The 25859-nt window shown below is 40.2% G+C and overlaps 1 protein-coding gene across 1 annotated transcript; it reads right to left on the bottom strand.

The window, feature by feature from the left end:
* Positions 1-514: 514 nt before the first annotated feature.
* On the bottom strand, positions 515-25859 carry HTRA3 (HtrA serine peptidase 3). The gene is made up of 9 exons (XM_036382971.2): positions 25171-25859; positions 16935-17034; positions 14982-15204; positions 14182-14376; positions 11626-11658; positions 10841-10955; positions 4487-4535; positions 2735-2830; positions 515-1484 (listed from the first exon to the last, which is right to left on the bottom strand). The coding sequence occupies exons 1-9, from the start codon at positions 25592-25594 to the stop codon at positions 1319-1321; spliced, it is 1401 nt and encodes a 466-aa protein (XP_036238864.1). The 5' UTR covers positions 25595-25859; the 3' UTR covers positions 515-1318.

Raw genomic sequence — 25859 nt, 5'->3', positions numbered from 1 at the left:
AAATCACAGCTTGATGTGGAAAATGCTCCAGATAGAAATGTCCCTCTGCCTCTTTGGGAAATGAAGAAATATTCACTAAGGGAGAAGATACTTGTTTGGTTTGGGGTACCTAGGAGATCTGGATTTAGCTCTTAGCAATTTCTCTCTTGGGTTTATTACACAGAAGTCTCACATGCTCTAGCAGTAAAACAGGGTTACTGGTGTGCTTCCCTTCTGTTTCTCATCACATACAGAGGGAACTGAGGACAGCCGGACCCCATTTGATACTTGCTAACTGACATCAAAGCACAATTCATAAATATGGAAGAACACAGCGTAAATAAATTACTTGAGTGCAAAGCATTTCTAAACATAGTCTAAATAAGGGCAGAATAATTTTATCATAGGGATGCAAAGGGTTTTCATAACATCAGGGCCCAATTTTCTGTAAAAAGATTTTCTCTTGGGAGATCTTATTCCAGAGACAGTAGAAGCAGAGAAGACATTTGTTTAAAAAGAGGTTTACATCCACAGATTATTTGTGTAAACTTTAATCTCCTTACAGTAGAAACATACACAGTCAAAGCCAAAAGTAGTGTAACAATTTTACAGCAAAGCTCACCGGTAAAAATGCAAAACAGGTTTGTATCAAATTCTTAAAAAATTGTGCACTCTTTCAAACTTAACTTTGTTCAGCACATCGTTTTGATTTATATATAAGGCATTAATTCTATAAGAATCATTTACTATATTCCAAAAATCGCATGACCTAGGTGTAACACTCTATAGCCTGACACCATTTTTGTTCCTTTCAATATTTACAGATTTCATCTACCTGCATTGACATGGAGCACAGAAGCACTAAGAACAAGCTTTGCCAATAATAGGTTCACATTGAAAAGTTACATAAAAGGGAAAAAAAAGCTCAATTTTGCATTGCAATAACTTGGGTTCTGCTGCAGCCATGATTGTAGTTTAAGAATAATTCCCTCTTTATATACTTCCTCACTTCCAGTAGTATTTGGATCTTTCCATAGGCAGAGTTGAATCTGCTCTGCATCTGCAGCTACAGGAACTGGGACTCATTTCTACAAGCTACCCAAAATCAGTTTCTCCTCCTCCCCAGAACACAGTACTTAAGTTTCTTTGAAATTTAAATCTTCTATAAATGGCATCTTTGAAGTCATTCTAGCTACTATGTACAGAAATGGCTCAGGCAATTAAGTTAGTCCACCTTGTCATTAGTCAACAGGAAGTATAATTACTGTAGCTGTAAAGGAGGTATCTAGTGTTCCAGAATAAGTGAGTTTACTTATGGTGAGAGCTCCCTCAATTCTATTTACATGACAACTTCAGGCTCAATGTTAAATAGCAAGTCATCATTTCCTCTTCGGACTTCAAGTAGTAGAGGTGATTCATTCATCACAGCCTCCTGCAGGTCACTGGAAGTCACCAAAGGACGCCCATTGACTTTCACAATAATATCTCCATCCTGGATCCCTCCTCTGCAAAGGCAAGAACAAGGCACTAAGGATGCATTCGATGCAGAGGAAGAGTACAAAGGCTATTCACCATCTCTTTTGCGAATGTAATAAATTCTGATTTGTTTTAGTCTCCACTGAAGGGAAATTCCAGCCTCCTGACTGTGAAATAATAACCGGTGGCACTTGCTAAATGCAAAATAAGGCTCAGGTTATTTCACTGAGGATTTTTTCTTAAACAACAAAAACAATTTTCTCATGTCTTCTACAAAACCACAGCAAATGAGAAAGAGAAAAAAGGCTTTTATCTTTTACCGATTGACTTTACTCAGTCCATTTGCAAGACCGTGCTTTTCTGCCACCAATATGTATTTCAAGAATCGAAAATTAAAACCTCAAAATTTCAAGACAACTAGACCAGCAAAAGCACTGGGAAATTATTTCTCTCCTGCTGCTCAAATATAATCCTGAATAGCTGCTTTTATTACTTTTGGTTTTGATCTTGCTAAAATCATTTTTAGAAACATTTTATTTATTTTGCAACTGTTCTGTCAAACAGCCTCTTCCTTTAAGATTAAAGCACTGTCTCAGATAACAGCTCTGACAGTGCCTTATGTGAACATTATTCTGTTTCCTGCTTTTCCTGCTTAAACTTAATCCAAGATTCTGTTTATTAATATTCAACATACTCCACAAAACTCCTCAAACTAGTTCATTGAATTTGGGATGTTCTTTTTATTTGCACACTGTTAGTGTTTCATAATGTCAACAAAGGTTGTAGTGAGGTGGGTGGCAGTCTCTTTTCCCAAGTGACAGGACAAGAAGAAATGGCCTTAAGTTGTTCAAAGGGAAGTTTAAATTGGAAAATAGGAAAAATTCCTTCACAGAAAGGGTTTTCAAACACTGCAAGAGGTCACCCAGCAAAGTGGTGGTGTCACCATCCCTGGAGGAATTTAAAAGATGGGAAGAAGTGGCACTTAGAGACAGTTCACCGGTGGCCTTGGCAGTTCTGGGTTCGTGGTTTGACTTGATGATCTTAAGGGTCATTTCCAACCTAAACAATTCCATTATTTAAATAGTTCTGAAATGCTTAGTTTTTGTAGAGGCAAGCAGAATCTTAGCACAAATATTTTAAACCTAAAGGCACAATTTTTAATTGTTTAAATACAGATCAAGCCTGGAAGAGGAAATACTTGAATATAAAAAGAAATATTACCTTCCAGTATCCCTTTGGAGGTTTATTTGTGGTGAAGAAAATACTGTGCTCTACCTACCTATGAGAAGGTGAGTTTGGAACAACTTCGTGTACGTAAATTCCACTTCTGACATCAGGAAAATCAGCATTACTGTGCTTCAGTTCCTCCACCAAGCTGAAAGAAGAACAAAGTTATACAGAATTTGATTGCACTACAAAAGCATATAAATATTTTTTATTTATTAAGACTTTTTGTGACAAAAAGTAAAAGACTTAACAATTAATTGTTTTGCCTGTTGTTTTGTGATGAAAATATAGGGGATTTGGACTTAGATTAAAACAAATTATATAGATTTTAAGAGAGGTAAAACTTCTTATCTGTGCAAAACATGCTAAACTTAATGGTCTTGCAAATCTCCTGCAAGAATCTGACTTGGCTCTTTGCAGCAGTAGCACAGAGGGCCTTGTTCATGGGCACAAGAACAGAAGCACTCCCAGGGACAAAAGGTTTTTCTGCCCAAACACTTAGTGCTGGTGACAGGGCAGAAATTTGCTAACTTTTTTAGTTTCTTTTATTTTGCGAGTGATTCTTAATTTGCATTTATCTGGAACAATAGAGTTTTTGATAACTCCAGAGAGAAGACAGATCAGAGCTGGAAACTTCAGTTTCCTCAAGCTGTCATCGGCAATTTGTACATCACTTTTTAAAGAAAGAAGACAGGAACCCCCTGCAAAATAGAGCCTCTACAAACATCCCCTCATTTCAGAGATGGTGACATCATTTCAGGTCAATGTGTACAATGTGGGTTAAAACCCATTTCTGGAAAGATTTTAAACCAAGGATGGATCACTGGGCTGTCTGCCATGAAAAACTGGGGTCCCACAGAAGGAAAACAAGCCAAAATGGCTACATAGCTTCTCTTTATTTGATTTAGTACTGAGGAAGCTAACAATTGAATAACTAAAGCAAACACAACAAGGGAAGTGGTCTTTTTCTGAAAATAGGCCTGTAGACATCTTACATGGCTTCCTTAGATGTTCCAAAAGCAGTAAAATCTCACATCATGTTCACAATTATGCAGAGAAACATCCTGAGTGTCTCTCCATCAGTGATGTTAATGCCATTACACTGACTCATTCCAGCTGAGGATCTGACCCTTCAGGGAGGACTGCAGGAGAGTAACTCAAGAAAAAAAGATGGCTTTACTACAACCCCAGCTGGAAATTGTCTTGTTTAATTTTGCAGTCTACTGCCACATTGGAAACATGCCTACTGCTGGGGAAGAACACCAGCACAAGAGCACTCATTTATTATCCAAGAATATATCTGGGTAACAGCAAGAAACAAAGCAATGTAAGAGGGAAAAGGCAGTAAAAAGCCAGAGGAGGGTGTCCATTTCTGGCTTTGTTAACACAGAGGCACAAAGCTTTAGTCAGGCACTTTAGCAGCTCTTTCTAGTTAATGGCTAGGCACCAAACCTCACACCATATAGCCTCCAATGGCACTGATAAAACACCACCAAACCCTCCATCAGCTGATCTGTCATTGGCACTCAGAGTCACCTGAAAGCACCATTTTTTTAAAATGCCACCTAAAACTTGGTGTAACGCCAGATGTCCTTGTCAAGAACTAAAATCAGTATTTAGACAATTTCCAGGTCTCAGAACATAGATTTCACCCTATATCATTTAAATGCCTGCACATTTCCTAGAAGCCAATGTCCACTTTTGGATCTCTGAAGATTTGTAGAGAAAGATGAATGAATTTCTGAAGCACTGCTGACCACATCTTGTGTGCATGAACATACCACGACCTCGCTAGGATACTTACGCAGGTGTTATTGTCAGCATTCTGATGCCAATGAAACGTTTCTTCCCATCTGAAAGGAACACAGAGGATATTTAAGAAATTTAGGTAAACACTGACAAAAATAACTTCTCTGATGACCCAAAATACCTGAAAATTAAAATGGAATGTATCAGATTTTCACAAAACTAAACAAAATCACACACATCTGTACTAAAGTAGGGGTTTTTTATTAGCTTCGGTGTACAGAATTACAATTCCTCTCCCTGCAACTAGGGGGTAAGAGAGAAAGCTCATTTACACTCTCTAAGAGTTTTTCCTCCAGGAAACTACTATGATTTAGTATCACATGGATTCAGTAAATAGAAAATTTCATAACCAGCTACCATTTAATCTGAAACTGATCAATACAATTTCATCACATGATGTTCTCATTAAAATGTAGAAATGGAATCTAAACATCTAAATTTCCACTTTTCAGAGAAGGGGCAATCAAAAGATTCACACTGATTATAATGCAAATGGCTTGTTATTTCTACCCCAAAGAATAAAAAGCAAGTTTAAAAAAATCCCAAAACATGTAGACCTTTGCCAAAATGATCACAAAAATACTCAGAGGGTGGAGCACCTCTGCTATGAAGATGGGCTGAGAGTTGGGGTTGCTCATCCTAGAGAAGAGAAGGTTCCAGGGACACCTTAATGAGGTCTTTCAGTATTTAAAGAGGGCTTATAAGACAGGACAAAAGGTAATGGCTTCAAACTAAAAGGGGGTAGATTGCCAGTAGGCATCAGGAAGAATTTTTTATTATGAGGGTTGTAGCACATTGGAAAATGCTGCCCAGAGAAGTGGTAGATGCCTCAGCTGCCAACACTCAAGGTCAGGTTGGATGCAATGAAAGGTGTCCCTGATCACTGCAGAGGGGTTGGACTAGATGAACTTTAAAGGTCCCTTCCGATAGAAACTATTCTATAATTCTATGATTTGCCAGGACTCTGTGGAATTTCAAATGGTGAGAAATCACTCCTGTAGGAAGAACACCATATTTCTGAAGTTGGCTTTTACTAAGCCAAGATATTGCACAGCTGGCTTATGAAAAAAATGCAGTTTGATGACTTCCTGCAGTGAGTGCTGCAGTACTCAGTTACATCCGCCATGAAACAATATTTCCCCTTACTTGTGCCAGCACAACAACTTCACAGGATCTTTGAGTTTCTCCAGGTTCTCAAATGAGGAAAAAGGAGATCTACACACTCTTCTCTAACTCTTATTCTTTCCAAGAAAAATACTCCCAAGTAAAGAACTTAGTTCTGAATATTACACATGCCAAATATTCCCACTGGAGTCACTGAAAATGTTGACTGAAACTGTCATCCCTACTTTGCCCTGAAATGCTTGGCTCTCCTCTATTTTAAAAGAAAACTAGCAAGATCAGAATCAGCTATTGTAAGAGTGTCAAGAAGTTCAATTGCTCAAATTTGAAGTCTGAAGAGCTTTGGGTATGACCATGAACTAGCTCACAGTGCTCCTCCAGTCCCCATGGCAGAAATGTAATTTTTCACTTTTTAAAAATATTCAGACATGATAATTCTCCCCCCTAAAAACAATCCCCTTGTCCATGCAATGTTGATAGTTAAATAATGAAATTCCCTTCATAAGAGCAGTGACAGCATCTGTGATGAGAGTTCTCCCTTTGCATTAAACAATTTGATGCTGGTCATTGCCTGTGAGGCAGAAATTTGCAGAAACATGAAGATACTCTGGAGCCTGAGTTAAGAATGTTTACATGAGGAAAAATGAAAATGAAAGAAGAGACAAAAGAAATTGACTTGGAAGAAGCAGAACTGCAAGAATGAAAAACCGCAGGAGAAATGACACTAGTGATAAAAGGAATTATTTCTCCAGTGGCTAAAGATATATGTAAACATAAGCTTTAGGGAAAATATAAGTCTTGCAACTACAGACTTACTCCTAACCAAAATTCTAATTCTACCTTCAACTTTGGGCTGGTCAAAGTATTACTTCACTTCTGTTCAAGCACTGAAATTCAAAAAGGCCTTCAGCTCTCTCTCTGAAGTAGGTTTGTCATACTGCAAACAGCAATTCATACTACAGGAGTAGCAGGCTATTTCATAAAGTAAAACTAAAAACTATGAGCCACAGGTTACTTTAGCAGCAGAGTATACACTCCTCTCTTTCCCCTCTCCAGACATCTTGTGTGTCAGAATACAAGTTAAAAATTCAGTCCTTTTGTTTCATAAAAGTCCATTCCACTGAATTTAACCCAAGTTAAACACCTTCAACAAAAACCACAGTTTTCAACAATGATTAATGGGAATTTAACTGTCCATCTTATTTGAAGTATCAGCAGAGACTGAACAGGCACAGACAACCAGTAGTAGTGTTTTATCATTCCCAGAGTGTAGGCATGGTGATGTTGGGGCTAAGTCACATTGGCAGAGCAGTGTGTGGCACCTGGAACTACCACTGTCATATTACATCTGCTCTGTGAATAGAAAGTCTCAAAACCTGTCATTCTGGCAATTTGTACAATCATGAAAGAAAAGAAAAAATAATTAGGAGAACTGGAATAAAGTGATGTCATAACTCTAAGGAGCACATCACAAGGGTGCAGTCCCTCCAGTAGTTAACATATGTTAGAAGAATCAGGTTTAGCAAATGTGAAACCGTTGTGGCCTAAAGCTGGAGCACAGCACAGAAGAGAAAGACTCAAATCTCATTTTTGTAAACACCAGGCCAGATTAAACACTGATTCCAGGGGTACAAAGCCAAGCAACCAGATTAAACACTGATTCCAGGGGTACAAAGCCAAGCAAACCAACCTCAACCACAAGACTAAACTTAAATCTGCTTAGTAATAATAGAAAGTCACAAGCAGCTGACCCCAAGTATCTAGAAGAAGTTCAGTATTCCCAGAAATTTGTTTCACAGTAAGGAAAGCACTTGCCTTACTGTTAAACTTTATTTATTGATGCTTGCAATAATAGAGATAAAAGCCAGACAGATAAACACTAACCAAAGGCAGAAATGTTTATGACTTATAAACTGTAGCAAAAAGAACTGATAAATCCAAATTAAGGGGGCATGTACTCAAACTTGTATGGGCTTGAGTAACTGTGGTGCAAAATTATACCCAATGCAGCTGATTTCAGTGGGGCCAGGATATCACCAGACTTCCAAGTGAAGAAACAGATCCTGCACTTCTTATTCAAGTGCCAGGCAAAGCTACTTTTCTGCTAAATCCTTTTGCACCTAGCTCATCTTGCAGACTACATGAACAGCCCTGAAAGCATTTAAGAAAGATTCTAATGCGAAATAGAAAACATGAAAACAGCTCAAGCCTGTAATACTGGACTGTGTAGAGTCCCTTTCATATAAACTACATAGCTGAATTTAATCATTGGTCTGAATCTGTACTCAGTAAGGCTCCTAAGCAACCCGCATGATTTGTGGTAATTATTATGGGTAATAATCATTCAAATACAAAGGTAAGAATATGGATTCAACACAACTAATGCAAGGCCCTGGGGATGTAAAATGAGGATTCATGTAAATGAGTTGTTTGGTGTGGCCAATGCAGAATTCCCCCATTTCCCCTTGCCCATCTGAAACAAGGATTATTCACTTTTCTGCTGACACTTTTAGAGGCTAAGATGACCTTTTAGGATGGATTTTCTCTTTATTATTTTTTTCAAATTGCTGACTTACTGACTTCTACCATAAAGCATCTAAAAGACTTCCTAGTTTTACTGTTCTGCTCAAGTCTAAACTAGGAGTAGATAAAGACCAAAATGGAGAAATTCCTAAAAAAAATTTAAAAATAAAATCAATCAATCGATGCTTAAGTATGTAGTTAACTTCCAGACATAAACACAGAATACACAGCTGATTAAAAGAGATACAGATGGAGACACTTAACTTTATGTAGCAATTTAAGACTTCCTAACTATAAAAGGACATTAACCTTATTACTGGTAACCCCAAAATTAGCAAAGACTTTCAGACCATTCAACAGACAAATATCTCTGTGAAGGCTGTGACAAAAATACATTAGTTGCTATAATATATTAACAATGCATTAGGTAATATAGAATGTACAGAAAATATAACCAGTGCAAATTCCTCATTCAAATTACATCCTCTACTTTTCCCCCACTCTCCACTCCTGTTCTTCAACAGATCAGATATTTGAAGCTATATATAATAGATGAGATTTAAAAAAATATATGCCTTCTATATAAAACAGTTATCTGATCAACTGAGATTTGAAAGACTAATGTCCAGCTTATTAAACAATTGAGTATCTACTATGTCAGAATGAATCTGGAAAGAGTGGTATCCTAAGGGAATGTTATCATCTTCAGGCAATATGATATTAAGAGCAAAATGGTAATACCCATAAATGTCTTTCTATGACCTCATTGTACCATAAGGGAGGATCCCACTGAAACTACTGAAATATAACTGGAAGAAAACGTGATAGAAACATCCCTAAAATTCTGCTTACATAATTCATTATGCCAAAAAATAGCAACTATACAATAAACCAGAGAACTATTACTAAGGGCCTAAGAAATGAAAACTAAGTCCCAAATATGTGGTGAAAATATCTCCTAGAAACTTTCTCTATGCATTAAGGGCAGTAAATGACTGTTCTGCTATAGCAAAATTTTAAGATGCACTTCAGAGAAGCAAAAGCAAAAAAAATTTGAAAAATAATTAATAAAATTTCCTGTGCCCCAGGATTTTTGGAGCAGTGACAGTCCCACTGACACTAAGAGAAAGTGTAAATCCTTTTGATTAGGGAATTATGTGATATGATTAAAAATAAAAATCTGTATGTTACAATCCCAGTATAAACTTGAATCTTTCACAGTTTTTGCCCTGGAAGAACAGGGTTCTTCCAGGGGCAAAGCTGTCTCTGGGCCCTTAGCTTGGCTTATCATTCTGTGGAGGTAAAGGTGCCTGAAGGAGCAAGGTGACTGATTTCAGCAGTGACACCCCTGACCTTCACTGACTTTCCAGCCCCAGTTACCAGGAGATGGTGAGTTCTGCACAAAGCCTGAGTTCATGCCTCTAGGCAAGGCCTGCAGGCTGAGTCACTGCTCCTCCCTGGACTGGGACAAGCAGTTTGGTTCTGAAGAGTAACATCACTAATGAGACACCTGTTTGTTTTAGAAACTAACAGTAAGTTAGTAACCAGGGTGAATACATAAGTTTTTTTGACATGTTGACTGAAACAAAATTATGTCAGCTACTTTGAAATGCATTTCTCAGCATATAATTAACAACCTTTTTTCAACTACTTGTCCCCCTTCTCTCAAATCAACAGTGAAAACAATATGGTTTGTGGAATCCAACAGAGCACAGATGAGGGGACCCATCAAGTTTGTGATGCTCTCATACAAGCAGATGCATCACTTTAAAACCACTGACTAAGGAAGTTTCCAAAATAACAGTACTGAGAAGACAGTAGGGAAACAACCCTGGCATCAGAACTGGATGAACTCAGGAGAAGACAAGATTAATAACAAAGATGCAAGAGAAGCAGCAGCAGCAGCCAACACTCGTGATAAAAGATTAGTAGTAGGGTGTGGACAGATAAATTGGCAAGTGAAAGAGAAAGGAAGGTTTGGCCTGGATGCAGCATTACTAGATCAGATTTGGCTGTGCAGCCTATAGTATGACATCTAGAGCAGGGTGACAGATATGGTGCAGGCATGTAAAAAAAGTCTAAAGTACTGCAGTTGTCATTGCCAATATATTTAGATTTATATGCTGTCCAGTGCAGAGGCCTTTCTTTCTGCCTCTCTTCCATCTTCCCACGTATTTCTTCACAAATTAGTAACAGCCCTTCTTCCACCAGGGCCTGAGAGTCTGTCACAATATGTGATCATATAGCACTGACATACATGACCATGCTAAAACATAGGTCAGGTTCTATGGACTACATCCCACCTGTGGACAGATGCTTTAAAAGGTTTTTAACTTATTTTCTACAGTATATCTTAAACTTTTTGCTTGGACAATAAATGAAAAGAGGATAATAAAACTCCTTAAACAAGTGATCATCTGTTCTCAAGATCAGTTGAGACAGTGATGATTCATCTGTGTCCTCACTATTCTCAGAGGCCCTATTTCCCATATTTATACACACACTGTCTGCTCTTTGGGGGTGTGAGTAATAAGAAGTCTCTCCTACTTCTGTGAAATTGTTTTCTATTTCCCAGTCTGTGATGCTCTATAATGGAGAAGGATGCTGCTCCTTTCAGTAATAGGATCCCACACCCATGTCTTTTAGCACTTCACCTGGATCAGGATAATAACTGAAAGATGTCACTGTTTCTTGCAGACCTTACCTTTACTTTGCTTGTCATGTGACTCTGTGAGAAACTGAGTGATACGATCTGAAGGAATTGCAAAAGAAATTCCAGCTGTGACCTTCAAGGTGTTAATCCCAATCACTTCACCATCCTGTTGAGAGACAACACCCAATTAAATTTGTTCCTAAGTACAGGATTCATCTCCCTGCCTAGTATTTCATGTTAAAAGCTGGTGTAAGAAATTCTAGAGTGTTGTAATCACTCAAGAAATAAACACTACTTATAAGGGAGGATCTGGGCTTTGATTCACGATCCATTTCGCATTTAACTGTGATGGCCAGAGAGATTACAGTACAGTGTGTTCATCCAAGGTCCATCCCAACACTCAGCAAGACATTCCCTCTGCCAAGTGGGCAGGGAAGTCACTACTACCACTACAGCCACAAGTCACTGCCCTGCAAAACCAGTGCTGATTGGAAGCAATCTACTTTGAAAGAGTTGTGTGGGGTAGCCAGGTTCCATGTCTGTTGTGCATCCCAGATTTCACAGCGTGAACTAACAAGTGTAACTGCTCCCTCCAGATCCAATATTCCTCACCTGCTATGTAAATTTTTCTGTGCTCAATGGGGAAATGTTCTCCTGTGGTGTGTGAACTGAAACCTAATTTGCATATTCTTCATTAGCTACAGGCTATCTGCCTACCATTAGCTAAATGAATGGAAGCTGGAATGACCCATGAATCTTCCCAAAAGAACAATCTCCCACTTGAAACTAGCTCTTGAAACAAAACCAACCAACCAAACCAAGTCACATGGACTTACCAGATTAACTAGAGGTCCTCCAGAGTTGCCATACTATAAAAATGACATAAGGGAACAATAAATTAATACTTCACTGTTGGAAATGCAATTCTCATTACAAACAGTACTGTTTTTTAGGTAAATGAAAGAGAAGAGGTAATTTCTTAGGCAGCACTGACAGACACTATCAATCACAGAAGATCACAAGTAGCTCTTATCCTACCCCTACACCCCTCCCATGATTATAGTTGTTTGGTTTTTTCAGAAACAGAAATTAAGTTAGGAGCCACTCCAGATAGACAGACCCTGAGTTTATGACATTGAATAGCTAAAACTAGTATTTTGATTCTCCTAAAGCCTGTCAGAACAATGTTTTGAAGTAATTAATTGTTATTTATAGTTATACTTCAGTGAAGTGCTTCTACAATTTTTGTTTCACTCATCACTTTGGTTTGTAACACTGTCAGTCTCTCATTCTCCACTGGAGCAGAATACAGTGGTTTACATATTTAATCACAGCATATTGCTATGAGGTAGCTACTACATAAGGATTGATTTAGTAACCACAGACACATATGCCTCTCTAGGGAAGGCATAGAGCAACTCTGAACAGCCCAAAATTACCTAATACCTAATGGCCCTTAAAGGAAATAAGCAACAGGACCACAGGAAATGAGAGTTGGGGAAGTTGCTTGTCCATCTTCAAGCTGGCTCAACAATTTGTTTTTGAGTGAGGCCAGAGTTTTAGAGTAGGTTTGCAAAACAGCCAAGAGCAGCAACTTACTACTCAAAAGAAACAAAAGCTAAGTGATGTATGACAGAGAAGCAAGACACAAACTATTTACACTTAGATAGCACTGGGCAAACTTTATAGATTCATAGGAGAATAAAACAGACATTAAAATTTATCAAACAGCTTCAAAGCTCAAATTAAAAAATTAGATAAATTCCTTATATTGTATCTCTCCAGTGACCAGAGGCTGCACATGTGATTTTTATGTCTGACTGGCACAAAGAAACCAAAATAATGATTTTTCAGCCTTGCTCAGCACATGGTCTTTCATTCACTTGTCTTCTGCTTGAAGGATGTGAAAGACCTTCAGCACATGCAATACAGCTCCATTTAGAACCTTATGGCCCTGTTTTCTCCTGCCCTATGTTACTGCTGTCCCAGCATTCCTCAAAAGGCAGCTGCATGCACATTCCTGCAGGAAAGTCTTGGCTGAGCCACAGGAATGCTCTGAACAGACCAACTCTCAAACTCCTCCCATTCTCAGGAGAAAATGAGTGCATTAGCTAAGCACAAAGCATCCTTATGCCAGGGACCATCTTCATGTTTTGCAGTCCCAGATGGCAAAGCAATTCAAACTTAGTGTCATTTTCCTCACCTCATCTGCTATCATTCTTTGGTCCAGCATTATCTAAAACACTCTGCTATCCTTATTAAACCTGCTCATTAGCTTTGGAAGGCAGCAAATGTCTAAGTACATACACAAGGAAGGAGTCTGAGCTTGAAAAATGTGTATAGGCAAGAAGTCAAGAATCCCATGTTCCAATTCTGTCTCCCCCACCAATTCAGTGTGTGCTCCCAAGTAACCCATCTTGCCTAAGTTTCCAATTAAATGTCTAGAGAGGTTCAGCTCCTGGGTTGCACAAAAGCTTTTTGAAAAACCTCACTTTTATGTCGTATCTTAGCACAAAAAATAATTCTCCTCTTTTTTCCTCCCTACACAATTTCTTTCAACAAGTCTGTGACAATAACAATTTGTGAAGCACTCTGTGTGTAAAACATTATTATTGCTTGTTATGACAAATTTGACATTCAAGTCCAACAAACAAATCCTGAAATATTTTCCTTTCAATGTGTAACAGATTTAAAGTATAAAATTTCAGGCCATTTTCTACCTCAGATATGTGTGCAGTGCTCATTTTAGAAGCAGTACAAACTAAACATACACCCAAGCACTTCACTTAAGCTCTTTGGATCACTCCAAGATGCTCTGAAGGAACATTATTTAATGTATTTCTATATACATGCAATGCTTAGCTCCAAACCTTACCTCAAACTTTTATATTTTCCACCTTGACTCTTGTTTTGATTATGTGATGTGCAAAGGGAAAATAAGCACAGCAACAAATATCCCCAGCCCTCTCCTTATGTTCTTACCTGGGTGTCCTGTCACTACACTGAAGCACATACTCTCAATTTGACTACTCCATCTGCTTCTAAAGGATGGAGATGAAAAATTTTGGCTTTACAGCTTCCTTGACCAGAGCAACTCAGCAGGCAGAGAGAGAAATGTTTTAATTTACTGCTGGTTGATACAACCATGTTGCTGCATGAGATTTACAGAATTCAAAGCATCTGACCTATGCAGCATCCTCACAGACAACCTCAGTGGGAGAACTTTTATTTATCATTCCCTTCACAACGCTGCCTGAACACACCTTACAGACACTGCATAGAGTTTCAAAAAAGAAGAGTTTCACTGATGTTAAACAAAGCTGCTGGATTCATGTCTCAGAGCAGGCCCTTCCATGCTGCACAGTGGGGACAGCCTGTGAAGTGGAGCTTACATTAATGATGGCATCTGTCTGGATGTAATCCATGTCTGAGTCCCGCAGGCCCAGCTCTTTGCCGTCTCGCTGAGCCGTGCTGACAATACCTGTGGTCACAGTGTTCTGTAAGGCAAAGGGGCTCCCAATTGCCACCACAAATTCTCCTGGCCTCAGATCAGCTGAGTGTCCCAGTAACAATACTGGTAGTTTTTTCTTAATCAAACAGAGAGAGAAAGAAATAAGCATTAGTTCATACTTGAAAATAATCTGATTGCAAAGATCAAAAACCAGCAAAAAGTTAGGAACACTTTCTATTACATTAATGAAAGAGCCACTCACTATCCTACACCCAAAACTTATGCTGTTTTAAACCATCTTCAAAAACAAACAGCTATCTGTAGTTCCTTGCAATTTCACCAAGAAAAGAAGGGCATCAAAATTTCCCTGTTTTCCAGCAGATTGTTGCCTCCTCCTAGAAAACCAATTGTTGACTACCACTCTCTCTGCATTATGCCCACCTTGCAGTCCATGCATACTGCCACAAAGCTTAGAAAGATTAGCCTGGGTATTTAGGTAAATATAGCACGATTTTGCCACATATTAAATGAGTGACTTTTTTTTCTTAGCTTTTTACAGTTCCTAGCACAGAAGACAAAGTAATTTAATTCCAAAATAGGAAAAATTTCCAGGTCTGTATTTCAGTACATTGCTTTCCACAGATCTAAGGAATCCTTAAACATATATTCTAGTCAATCACTTTGTACTAAGTGAAACTGAAATTGCCCAAATGAAGGCATTCTCCTGTTTATGTCACTCACCTTAGGGTGAATCTTTATTGTTGCAATGTCAGATTTCTTGTCAATGTCTTTGATTGTTGCTTCATAGGTATCTCCATTCTGGAGCTGTACCTTCAGTTGTTGTCTCCCTGATATTGCATTTGTGCTTGACACCACATGGGCATTGGTCACAATTAAACCAGAATCAGACATAATAAACCCAGATCCACTGGAAAGGGGGACATTTCGACCAAAGAGAGGGTGCCTGCACAAAAAGCAAGCAATTTTGTGTCATAAGCAAAACAAACTTAAGAAAAGATTATATTAGACATCACTTACCACCTTTCACCCTGAGAATCAAACTTTTTTAAAAATTACAAAGAAAGGATCCCTTCCTAAAAATTGTGACTGGCTTTAGTCAGTCAGGGAGACAGGAACTGAGGTTTACAGACAATCAGCAGGATCTTTTTCCTTTGTTTTGCAATTTTGTCTTCATAATCTTCCTTGCACAGAGTGTAGGTGACAAAAAAGGAAGGAGAAGCAGCCTATCTGATCCCACTGGTTATTGATTACATACTGAAAGAGGGAAATAATAAAGCTAAGAAATTAACTGATCATCTAATGGGAGAAGGGGAAGAAGGAACCTTGCAGCTGGACAGAAGCATAAAGAAAGAGCAAGGTCTAAGGAGATCATGAAGCCCAAGTGCAGACTGGAAAAAGCATGTTTGGAAACCAAAATGACTAGGAATGTGAAAGAAAAAATGGAAAACACTACCAATGGGTAAAACTTGGTGGGAAACAACATGTGCTGCAAAACAGACAGGTAAAAGATTTTGCAAACTGTTCAAGGCGTTACAGATTTTCTCTGTGAACAACTGCTGTAATGACCTTATGTTAGGGGAACATAAAGTGTCTGCACAGCAGAAGACAAGAAAAGGCCCACAAAGTCTTTCTTCCAATACATGGTCCTGGTCAGGATATTATTTGAAAGTTCTGGACTATTTAGCAGTAAATAATTGCAGCAAATCCCATGAAAAAGTAGTATCAATATTAGCACCCAGCAAGCTGCTAGGAAAAGAACAAACAATCTTAACGACATATGAAAAGATCTAAAGCATCTTCAGCTGTAACATCCTCTCAAAGGACCAATCACCATGTGCATAAAACTATGTCCCTTGATATACTTGATTATCTTGATTTTGGATATTAAAAAAGCCTACAAAAATTCTCAAAAAAATTCTTTTATCTGTGGAAATTGAGAGGACTCCAGGAGGAAAGGTATTCACATAATGGAGCACATGCAATATTTGCAGTAATTTGTTCTGACAGCAGGTTGTTCTGAGGACTCATTTAAACCTCTGAGGTGGCTTTGACACTCAGGGCTGATCTTGCCACAGCAGGTCCAGCTTCAGCATCCTGAATATTGGTGATGTTCTGGTCAAAAACTTTAGTTCATTTCTTTCCTATCAGAAATCATTTCTGTGTTTAGATAGACTACATCTCCTAGACATTCTACCCTTTAATGCTCTTCCTGCCAAAATAAAATCACCTCTCATTCAAAGTTGAAAAAGTAACAACAAGCCATTTTTTTCCAGCTTAGTGTCTGAATATATATGTGCACACACACACATATTTATACGTATATATATGTGTGCACACATATATATATACATATATATATATATATATATATGTATTTAAACTGAGATACAAATACAGTCCAACAAGCAAAACATTTTAGTGAAGGTGGAAGAGAACTCCAAAAATGAGATATACTTATTTTAGGGTAGACAGTTATATATATTGTATAGTACTGTAAACCCATTAGAATAGATCTACTGAACAGGAACAATACACACAAACAGGTGGTTCTCTGGAGAAATGGGTCTGCTGTAATGTTTTAGAATGTTTTGTGAACTTCAATTCAAAAGGAAAGTTAGTACACTGTAGATATTTGTTAAACAATGTAACTAAAACAAAGAATTGAAAGTTTACCTGAGGAAAAGTTCAATGTGCACAACTGCAGGTGCAATCTTTTCCACCACATCAGCTATGAAGTTGAATTTGTATCTTGGGCTGCTGGACTGTAGGTGACCTATACTAGCAGAAAGAATTGGATATGTTAATAAGACGATACATTTTTTATCAAGTAGGCAAGATGAACCTGCTTTGATTTGGTCTGTTTCTCCAACTAGAACAGTTTCCAAACAGTACTGGAAAAGGAATCAAAGTCATTAAGATTGTTCAAAATTTACCTAGCATTCTGCATGATCCTGAGAAAATGAAACATCAGCATCACTTAGCTCTACATTCTTTTCTTTGGAAGTCTATAAGCTCTGCCTTGAGCATTTTTCTGAGGACAACTACTTGGTATTATCCAAGACACAGAGGGTCATAAGGAAAGGACTTTAGGAGGTCATTAGTTCTACCTCCTGCTCAAAGCTTCATCAGCTACAAAGGGAAATAGAGTTGGGACTTGCAAAACTCCAAGGATGGACATTCCAGAAACTGCCTGGGAAACTTGTCCCACTGCTTCACTCTCCCCCATGATGTTTAGGTTTTTCTTACATCACATCTGAACTTGTTGAGCTCATGTTCCAACTCATGCCCCTTGTTTCTCATCCTCCCATTATGCACCTCTGTATGAATCCGGCACACAGGGAGGCTGCTCTCAGGTCCCCTTGAAGCTTTCTCTTCCCAAAACTGAACAAGCCCAGTACCCGCAGTTTCTCCTCCCAGGAGATATGTCCAGCTCCCCCCAAACATCCTCATGACCTTCTGAACTCTAGTTTGTCAATGCCTTTCTTGTACTGAGAGATCCAAAACTGGATGCAGTATTCCAGATGTGGTCTGACAAGTGCTGAGTACCACGGCTGCAAAAGTTGGAATTGTGACTCCCAAATTAAGTTCTATTTTTTTTTAAGTAGACACATTAGAAACCTGACTTAAATTACAACCTTTGCACCTAAAACTTTCTGCAAATTCACATTTAAGCTGTCATATGCAGCTGGGCCTAGCAATAGACTACTAAAATGCCTGACAAAAGCCAGTATGGTACTACATTAAACAGCACTATACACAGCATTCGTTAAGAGTCAATAAAATTGTGTGAAGTTAAGATCTTAAAGAGGTGGGGGAAAAGCCCACAGCATCCTGGCTTCTAGCACCACAACATCCCAGAGGAATAGCACTGCTTGTGCTAAATGTTATATTCTCCGCAGTCTTTCATACACAGAGCCATCATCACACAGGTAAAGCATATGATAGGGGATGTATCCCCACACTCAAATAGCAATCTTTCTGTTCACAGCCTGAAGCTTTAAAATTAACTATGGGATCTACCAAAGTGAGCAAATGAGTTGAAAAAACTAGACCAAGAAGACTAGGAATTTCTTCACAGAAGTCTGCAAGTTCTTTATCCTGCTACTGGACATGGGATTTAGTTCTGAATGAAAAGAAACCCTGCTTATATTTAGCAAGTTAGATTTATGTGATACTGAATAAACAAAAGGAACAGCTTGGCAGGACTAGGTTCAGTCTATTATTTCTATGTACATTCTCACACACACTGAAGAATCTCTCCAGCCAATTGAACATTCTTGTTTTAGTGCTTAGTTTAAAAGAGACACAGCAAACAAGAATCACAGAGGACAGTTAAATGTAAGCACAATACACTCTTATTTATTTTGCTTACAAGGCCACTAAAGAGTTATTTTACCTTCAGTTCCCAAGCAGCTTGCCTGATTATGCATTATATCCTTTGAAGTCTACTGACATGACTTTGAACACTTGCTTACACAGCAAGTGCTCACTGACAGGATATAACATTGCCACCACATTTATCCTAATGGACATGACCAAGCATCAGTGAAAGGCAGCTGATGAACTGCACAGAACTGGGGAAAAACTGGGGATGAATGCAGCCTTTCAGTTGGTGTAAATCAGCATAGCTCTGGGTGAGTCAGGGCAACTAAATCCATTTGCATCTTCTAAGTGCTCAACTGTTCTGCCCTAACCAAATGGATACAGCACTGTACATGGCCACAAGCACAGGAAGAGCCTTGTTCGAAAACCTCAGTCCTGACTAGCACCAGGCAAACATTATGGGTGGCTTTCCAGGTAGGATTTGGGGGAGGCAAAGAGAAAGTCTCTGTAAGAGGTAGTGAATACAACATGAAAAAAAGGTGAGGGAAATAAAATGCAGCAATACAGAGAGGAGACTAAAACTGAAACAATGTTTACCTTCTTCTCATACAATAGTGAAAACATTTCTGTGTCCGAGCAGAAGCCCAGAACCTCCCTGCTGGGGTTAGAAGACAAGAATGCTCAAACCTGAAATAAAATTGAAATCTGCACCAATATTAAAGGGAAATCTGAAACAAAGGAGGATCAAGAATAACAGACACTCAGGCTTTGTATGAAAGGCATGTCTGAAGATCTGGGCTGATCAGAGATGAGCTGTTTTTTTCTCTGGTGGGGATCAAACACTAGTGAAAACTGACTTAAAAAGGTGATCTTTCTGGAATAATTTTCTGCAAGCTGGCAGTGATGAGAACCTTTAAACACATTACATGATGTGCCAGGAACTCAAACTACAGACCTGGAAGGTGTAACTGCACACTTGCATTCACTCAGCACTATTTAAGGGAACTGAAGTGTTGGTTATTATTTACAGAATTTTAGTGCATAATTATTAAACTGATGGTTTTCATCATAAATCCTCAACATATTTCAAAGGGAAGAACTGAAGCCTGGGAAACTGAAGAAGGAAGCAACATCCAACACTGAGTATGCTGTATAATGTCAGCCTGAATACAAGTGTTGTAAATTTAGAGGTAGAATCTATCCTTTAATGTGCACTAGTTGGTAGACACCAGCTGCTGCTACTGTCCTTATTAAGAGAGAAAGTTAAATATGTATCTCTCCCCTCCATATTTCTGCTGCCTTGTAGAGCCCCACACAGCCCTCAGCTCTCTGCTGCCCTGAGCATGTAACAGCTCTGAGCCCACAAAACTTTTGTGGATTTTGACCCATTGACCCTCTGAGATTTGCCACATAGTTTTTCAAAGGTCTCTCAATAACCTGCATTATTTTCCATGTTATTACTGAGTGTTCAAAATCATCTCACACTAACAAAATCTAATTTATCCTGGCAAAACCCCATAATTTAATCCAATTAGCCATGTGTTGCATAACCAAGATTTCAAAGGTGCTGCAACCAGGTTGTATTTGAAACAAAACCAAATCTATGCTGTATGAGTCTTTAGCTGTCTATGCATTTCTTAGTCAAAAAAACTAGATTTCCCCAATCTGCCCCATAGCCACAAATCAACCAGATTTTCAGCAGCCTTGAACTTTGAGTCTATCATTTCAACTAAGTGATTAGATCTTCAGGTCTCCAGCTCCCCTTGCAGAACACTTAAAACTCAGATTTCAATGTAAGTGCATGGAGCTAAAGATTTTCAGCGTATTTTCTAAAATGTGACCTTATGCTTCCAATTTTATGGGCTCCAACTACACTGAATTTAAATGGCTAAAGCTGAGTGCCTTTCAGGTAGGAGTAGTCTTATTATCAGTTTAAGATTTTTCCTGGATAGTGGTGTTATCTACAGGCTATGGGTCCATTTAAGAGCGATTTATTTACTTTCTTGCAGAGACAATAGACCCAACTCCAATCTCATTAACACTGCTGTAAACCAGGAACAATGCCAACAAATCTGTTGAGTTAACCTAGTATGAAGAGAACTGGAAAAAAATTCAGCAGAAATAATCATTATAATCCCACTGAAGACAATAAAACCAGACCAATTTACATTTGCAAAAGACTGAACATTTCTGAATATCTGCCAACTTAGTCCCTGTAGAAATAAATCAAATCACATTCACTGCTTTTTTAAAGACAATGCATTGTATTAAAATCCACAATTTTATATTCATTAAGAATTTGTGAGCCTGGAAAACTCATTCTTTTAAGGTTGTTTCCCCATCCCCCTTTTAAAACCAGCTTCAGAAAAGATCTGTGCATTCAGCAAAATTATTATGTCTAAGGGAGGACTGCAACCTGGCAGATCTGATCACCAGAGATAAACACTGTCCCTACTGCGCTTTCATGGAAAGAAATGAAAGACAAATAAAAGATTATAATGTCTCTGCTTAAAAAACAGAAACATCTGCTGGAAACATAGGTTCATGGGCAGCTTTTCTGATGAATTCAGCATTAAGATCAAGTTGCATAGCTGTGCACTGACCATAAAGCCTTGGTGAGTTTAATGCCACATTATGGTTCAGGCAACTTGTTTATACAATGGATGTCTACCGTGCACAGATGAAAACAATTTGGTGAACCAACACCAAAGTGGCTTTCTTGTGCAATGCAGCAATCACAAGGGCCAGACAGAGACAGAGTGGCACAAGCTTTCTAGCACAGACACCACACTGACTTTGTATGCTTGGTATCCCTCCTTTCCAAGTGACCCTCATGAGGAGATACAACAAGAACAGCCTTTTCCTGTTACCCATCCTTTACAAAGCATTGAAGTGCTCTACTCTGAATTGTATACCAAATCCTGTACACTATCCATCCTCACCTGCAGGAACTCAAAGCAACTCAGGCATAAGGAAAACAAGCAGCACAGGAATGTGACCAAAGTTTGTGTTCTCAGTTAATACCTTGCAGTACATGTCCCTAAATACAGCTGCAGGCAGCTTTAAGGCTTTGATGGCAACAACACCAGCAAGAGACTTCTATCCCTCACTGGGCCAACTTCTCAGAAATGCACATATCATACACTCAGTTGTTCCTCTGTATCTTCAATGTACAGGCACATTCCAAACACCTGTGTGCAATGACTTATGAATTAATTGTGTTTCAAACACTCTCTTAGGAATATGAACTTTTAGGCTCCTATCTTGCAAAGATCTGACTGACTTGGGTGAGTCAACACCACGACCCCTTTCTGAGAGTGACTTCAGGTTAACAGTCCAGAGGACAGTAAATGGTGAGTGTCAAGTCCAGCCTCAAAGGTTTTCTAATTTAGCTTTTAATTTTCCTAGTTCCATTGACAAAAGAGCACCAGTATTTAAAAAAAAATAAATTTGCTTCCATGTCTTAGGTAAGAAAATAGAAATCTGTCTTCATAGAAGCTATTTGCAAAACAACCTTGCAGGGAATTTAACTGTACTAAGATATACTGAGATCAAAACCAGTCCTTCATTCAAGAAACAAGCAGGTTGACTGTAGATGGCAGGTGACCAAGTGAATCCTTTGAGTGAGATGTCTGAAATCTTAGTTGACTGATACATGGCATTGTTAAAACTTACACTTGCTGCCCTGAGAAACAAGGCTCTGTAGGAATAGATCTTTGATTACAGAAGTTGTCCTCCAAAAGTATTTTTCCCATTACTTACATGCTAGCTTGTAACAGCTTGTTGTTATCACAGTAGGCGACAGAAGGCAGAAAAAAAATAGCTTCACAATATATTCCCATATATAAACATATATGCTGTTGAAAAAAGTTAAAAAAAAACCCCAGTATTTGTAGAAGGGAGTTTAACTTTGCACAGGATTTCTGCAGACTGCTCCCATTAGTATCTCTGAGAAGCCCCTGGGCACTGATACATGGCAGAGCATCAGGAATGGAGCCCCTGGACCTCCAGGCAGTGCACACCCCATTTATTCCACTGTGTGTAGAAACTGCAATTTGGCATGGTGCTTTTCAGCCCAATGCAAGACTTCAACAAGGACAAAAACATTTTAAATTCTGTTAACTTTTCAATTATCACTCAGTAACCCTGGCCACCTCATTCCTTCCTTCATCCTTTACTACCCAGGTTTCATGCATCCCTATTCACCCGACTGCTGTCACCAGGAAACCACAGCCAAGTTTCTCAGCCTGTCTGGGTTTATCACAGCCAGAATCCAACTCAGCATCAACACAAGCAACTCAAAAAGGAGAGGAACAGACATTTCAGGAGCCACTCTGGGTCCGTGCATGTTTTAAATAGGGCCTTAGTCATACTATGTGAAGCTTCTGTTATCTGAGACTGTTTTAATATATGGATGGTTAAGTAAAACTGCATTTACTTCATAACTAGCTTATCCCTTCAAATTCTGAGTCATCTGAGGCCAGGCAAGAACAGGAGAAAAAGAAATTTGACAGCAATTTTAAACTGTCAACTTTCTTCCAAGCCTCTCATTACAGCCATTGCAAGTTATTGTTAAAAAAAAAAACCAAAACAAACAAAAAACCCATAATTGAGTTCTATTCCTGGCTCAACCACCAACTCAGCCTGACCTTGGGCAAGGCACTCGGTTTCTTTGAGCTTCAGTTTGTGCAGCTGTAGAACTGAACAAAAAAAAAAAAAAAAAAAATTAAATCTCAACTGAAAACCAGATGCTTCATCTAAGCTGATGTTTTCTGAGACAAAAAAAATAAAGCCAAATTAAAGTAAACACTAAAATAGTTGCTTGGAAAAAAAAAATCTCTTCTGCCTCACAGCCCTAAATTCCTAAGCCTATTAGCATTAGATTCAGGAGGATTCCTTAAAGAAAATGTCACATATACCCAATGCCAAGCACACAGCAAGCTCACAGATGCAGGCTAGTTCAATCATTTTGGTTAAACATTTTGATTATTTCACATGGACCAGTTTCAACCAAGTTTTAGGAGTACTAAAGTTAACATTTGCTGATGTGAAAAGGTACAGGCAAAGAACAATTTATAACTACAAAACACTGGAGAGATAGAACACTGCAGCTTCAGGCTGGCATCTGAAACAATTCTTGGCTCTGACAAGATACTCTGAAAGGAACTCCAGGAACATCATTTGAATATCCTCCCACTCTGAACTGGCTTAGCCTTTCCAAAGATCAAAATATATATGAGAGGCCCCCTATTCACAGAAAGGCTACAACACTACCCCTATTCCTTCTGAACCCTGCCAATCATTTTGGCCAGTTTGCTATGAATAAACAGGATGCTTAGTAATTTACCTGACATAATGGAAACATTAATGCATGTTTTAAAACACCATTAAGCATAGCACTTTTCTCTTTTCAGGAACTCTATAGGAAATGTAGCAGAAGCAAAGCCTTAAAATAATATACCAGTAAGTATGTGGAAAGATACTGCCAGCATTAACACTTCCATGAAGAGACACATTTTAATATTAAAAGGAAATTACTAGCTTAAAAGATTACTAAACTTTCCAAAGTTAAATCACCAAGCCTGAAGTTGTGTATCATAGCATATCACAGGCTCTGAGCAGAGGCCTCAACACTTTACTGCAACCACAAGATCATTTGATTGCCTGAGTATCAATATTTTACACTATAAAGGAACTTCTCAAGCTTTTTTTTTTCCTTACAAGGGCTCTATAAGACTACAAAACCCTTTGGTGAAGAAAACAAACCAGACAAAAGACCACGTTTTAGGTGGTTGATCTAATACTCAGCGCCTTTTCTGCCCTGATGGGCTTTTAGAGGCATTTTCTGATTCGCCTGTTATGTCAATCTGACTAACACCCCAAAATCCCCCAGGGACGGTCCCGGAGCTCAGGTGTTCCCGGGTCCTGCTCTGTTTGTGCGGGCTATGCCCTGCAGGGGGGATGCCACCAACACCAACACGGCCACCAAACAGCGCGGCCGGCACCGCAGCCAGCGCGGCGAGCGCAGGTGGCACCGGCCGGACGGGAGCAGGCTGGTACCGCTGCCCCTGCCTCCAGAAAAGCTGGTACCGCTGCCCCTGCCTCCAGAAAAGCTGCTACCGCTGCCCCTGCCTCCAGAAAAGCTGCTACCGCTGCCCCTGCCTCCAGAAAAGCTGGTACCGCTGCCCCTGCCTCCAGAAAAGCTGCTGCCGCTGCCCCTGCCTCCAGAAAAGCTGCTGCCGCTGCCCTGGCCCTGGCCTGGCAGCCGAGCCACCTCCACCCACCTCGCTCCCATCAGGCAAGCTCGCCCGCCTCTTGTCCGGGAGCACTGCGAGGCATCATCCACAGCCGTGCTGCTGGTTTGGGGGAGCCCTGCCCAAACCCACACTGAGCATCCAGCAGTTCTGCTGGTCAGAGAGCACCTGAGCATCCATTCCACATACCACAGGTGTCATTAGTTTCCACATCCTTGGAGGTTTTTAGAGTACCTAGATCCATCCAGTCTTCCCAAGCCACTGAAAATCGCGACTTTCTTTACCCAGGTGTCCCACCTCCCACCCCGCGGCAGGTCCCACCATGCTCCTACCCGATTCACAGGCTCCCTTCTGGACCTGGGCGATGCCGGGCAGCCCGTGCTGCAGCGCCTTGCGGCTCACCGCCTTCAGCTGGCAGATGTTGTCGTAGGTCCGGCCGTCGCTGCCGCACACCTGGGCGCTGAGCTTGCACTGGCAGACGCCCTTGGCGAAGCGCTTGCCCATGGGGTAGCGGCAATCGAGGCTGTCCCCGCAGGGCGGGTCCTCCTTGCGGCCGCAGGAGTCCCCCTCGCCCGCGGCGCAGATGAGGCAGCAGCCGCAGCGGTCGGGGACGTACCCGCTGGGGCAGCTGGGGCTGGGGCATGTGGAGACATCGCAGCGGGCCGGGCACTTGGCGCGGCCGAGCTGGAGCTCCGCGGCGTGCGGGCCGGCGCTGAGGGACAGCAGGAGCAGCGGGCTCAGCAGCGACACCCGCATCCTCGGCGGGGACAGCGGCGGCGGAGCGCGGGTTGCGAGCCCGGCCGGCCCCGGGGCAGGAGGCGGGAAAGTGCGATCGCGGCGAGGGAAGGGGGAAGGCGGGCTTTATGCACACTCGGGCAGCACAGCGCCGTCTGCCCCGGGCAGCGCTTCTGCGGGCCGAGCGGGACGGCGGAGGGCAGCAGGCCAGAGACAGGGCCGCGGAGTCACGGCCGGCTCGGTCCCCGCAGGACGCGGCGGCTCCCAGGACTCAGCTGGCCGGACT

This window comes from Molothrus ater, chromosome 4 (genome assembly GCF_012460135.2).
Source record: "Molothrus ater isolate BHLD 08-10-18 breed brown headed cowbird chromosome 4, BPBGC_Mater_1.1, whole genome shotgun sequence".
In the NCBI taxonomy this organism is placed as follows: Eukaryota; Metazoa; Chordata; class Aves; order Passeriformes; family Icteridae; genus Molothrus; species Molothrus ater.
Note: the sequence above shows the minus strand (reverse complement) of the source record. Positions and strands in the feature narration are given on the sequence as shown.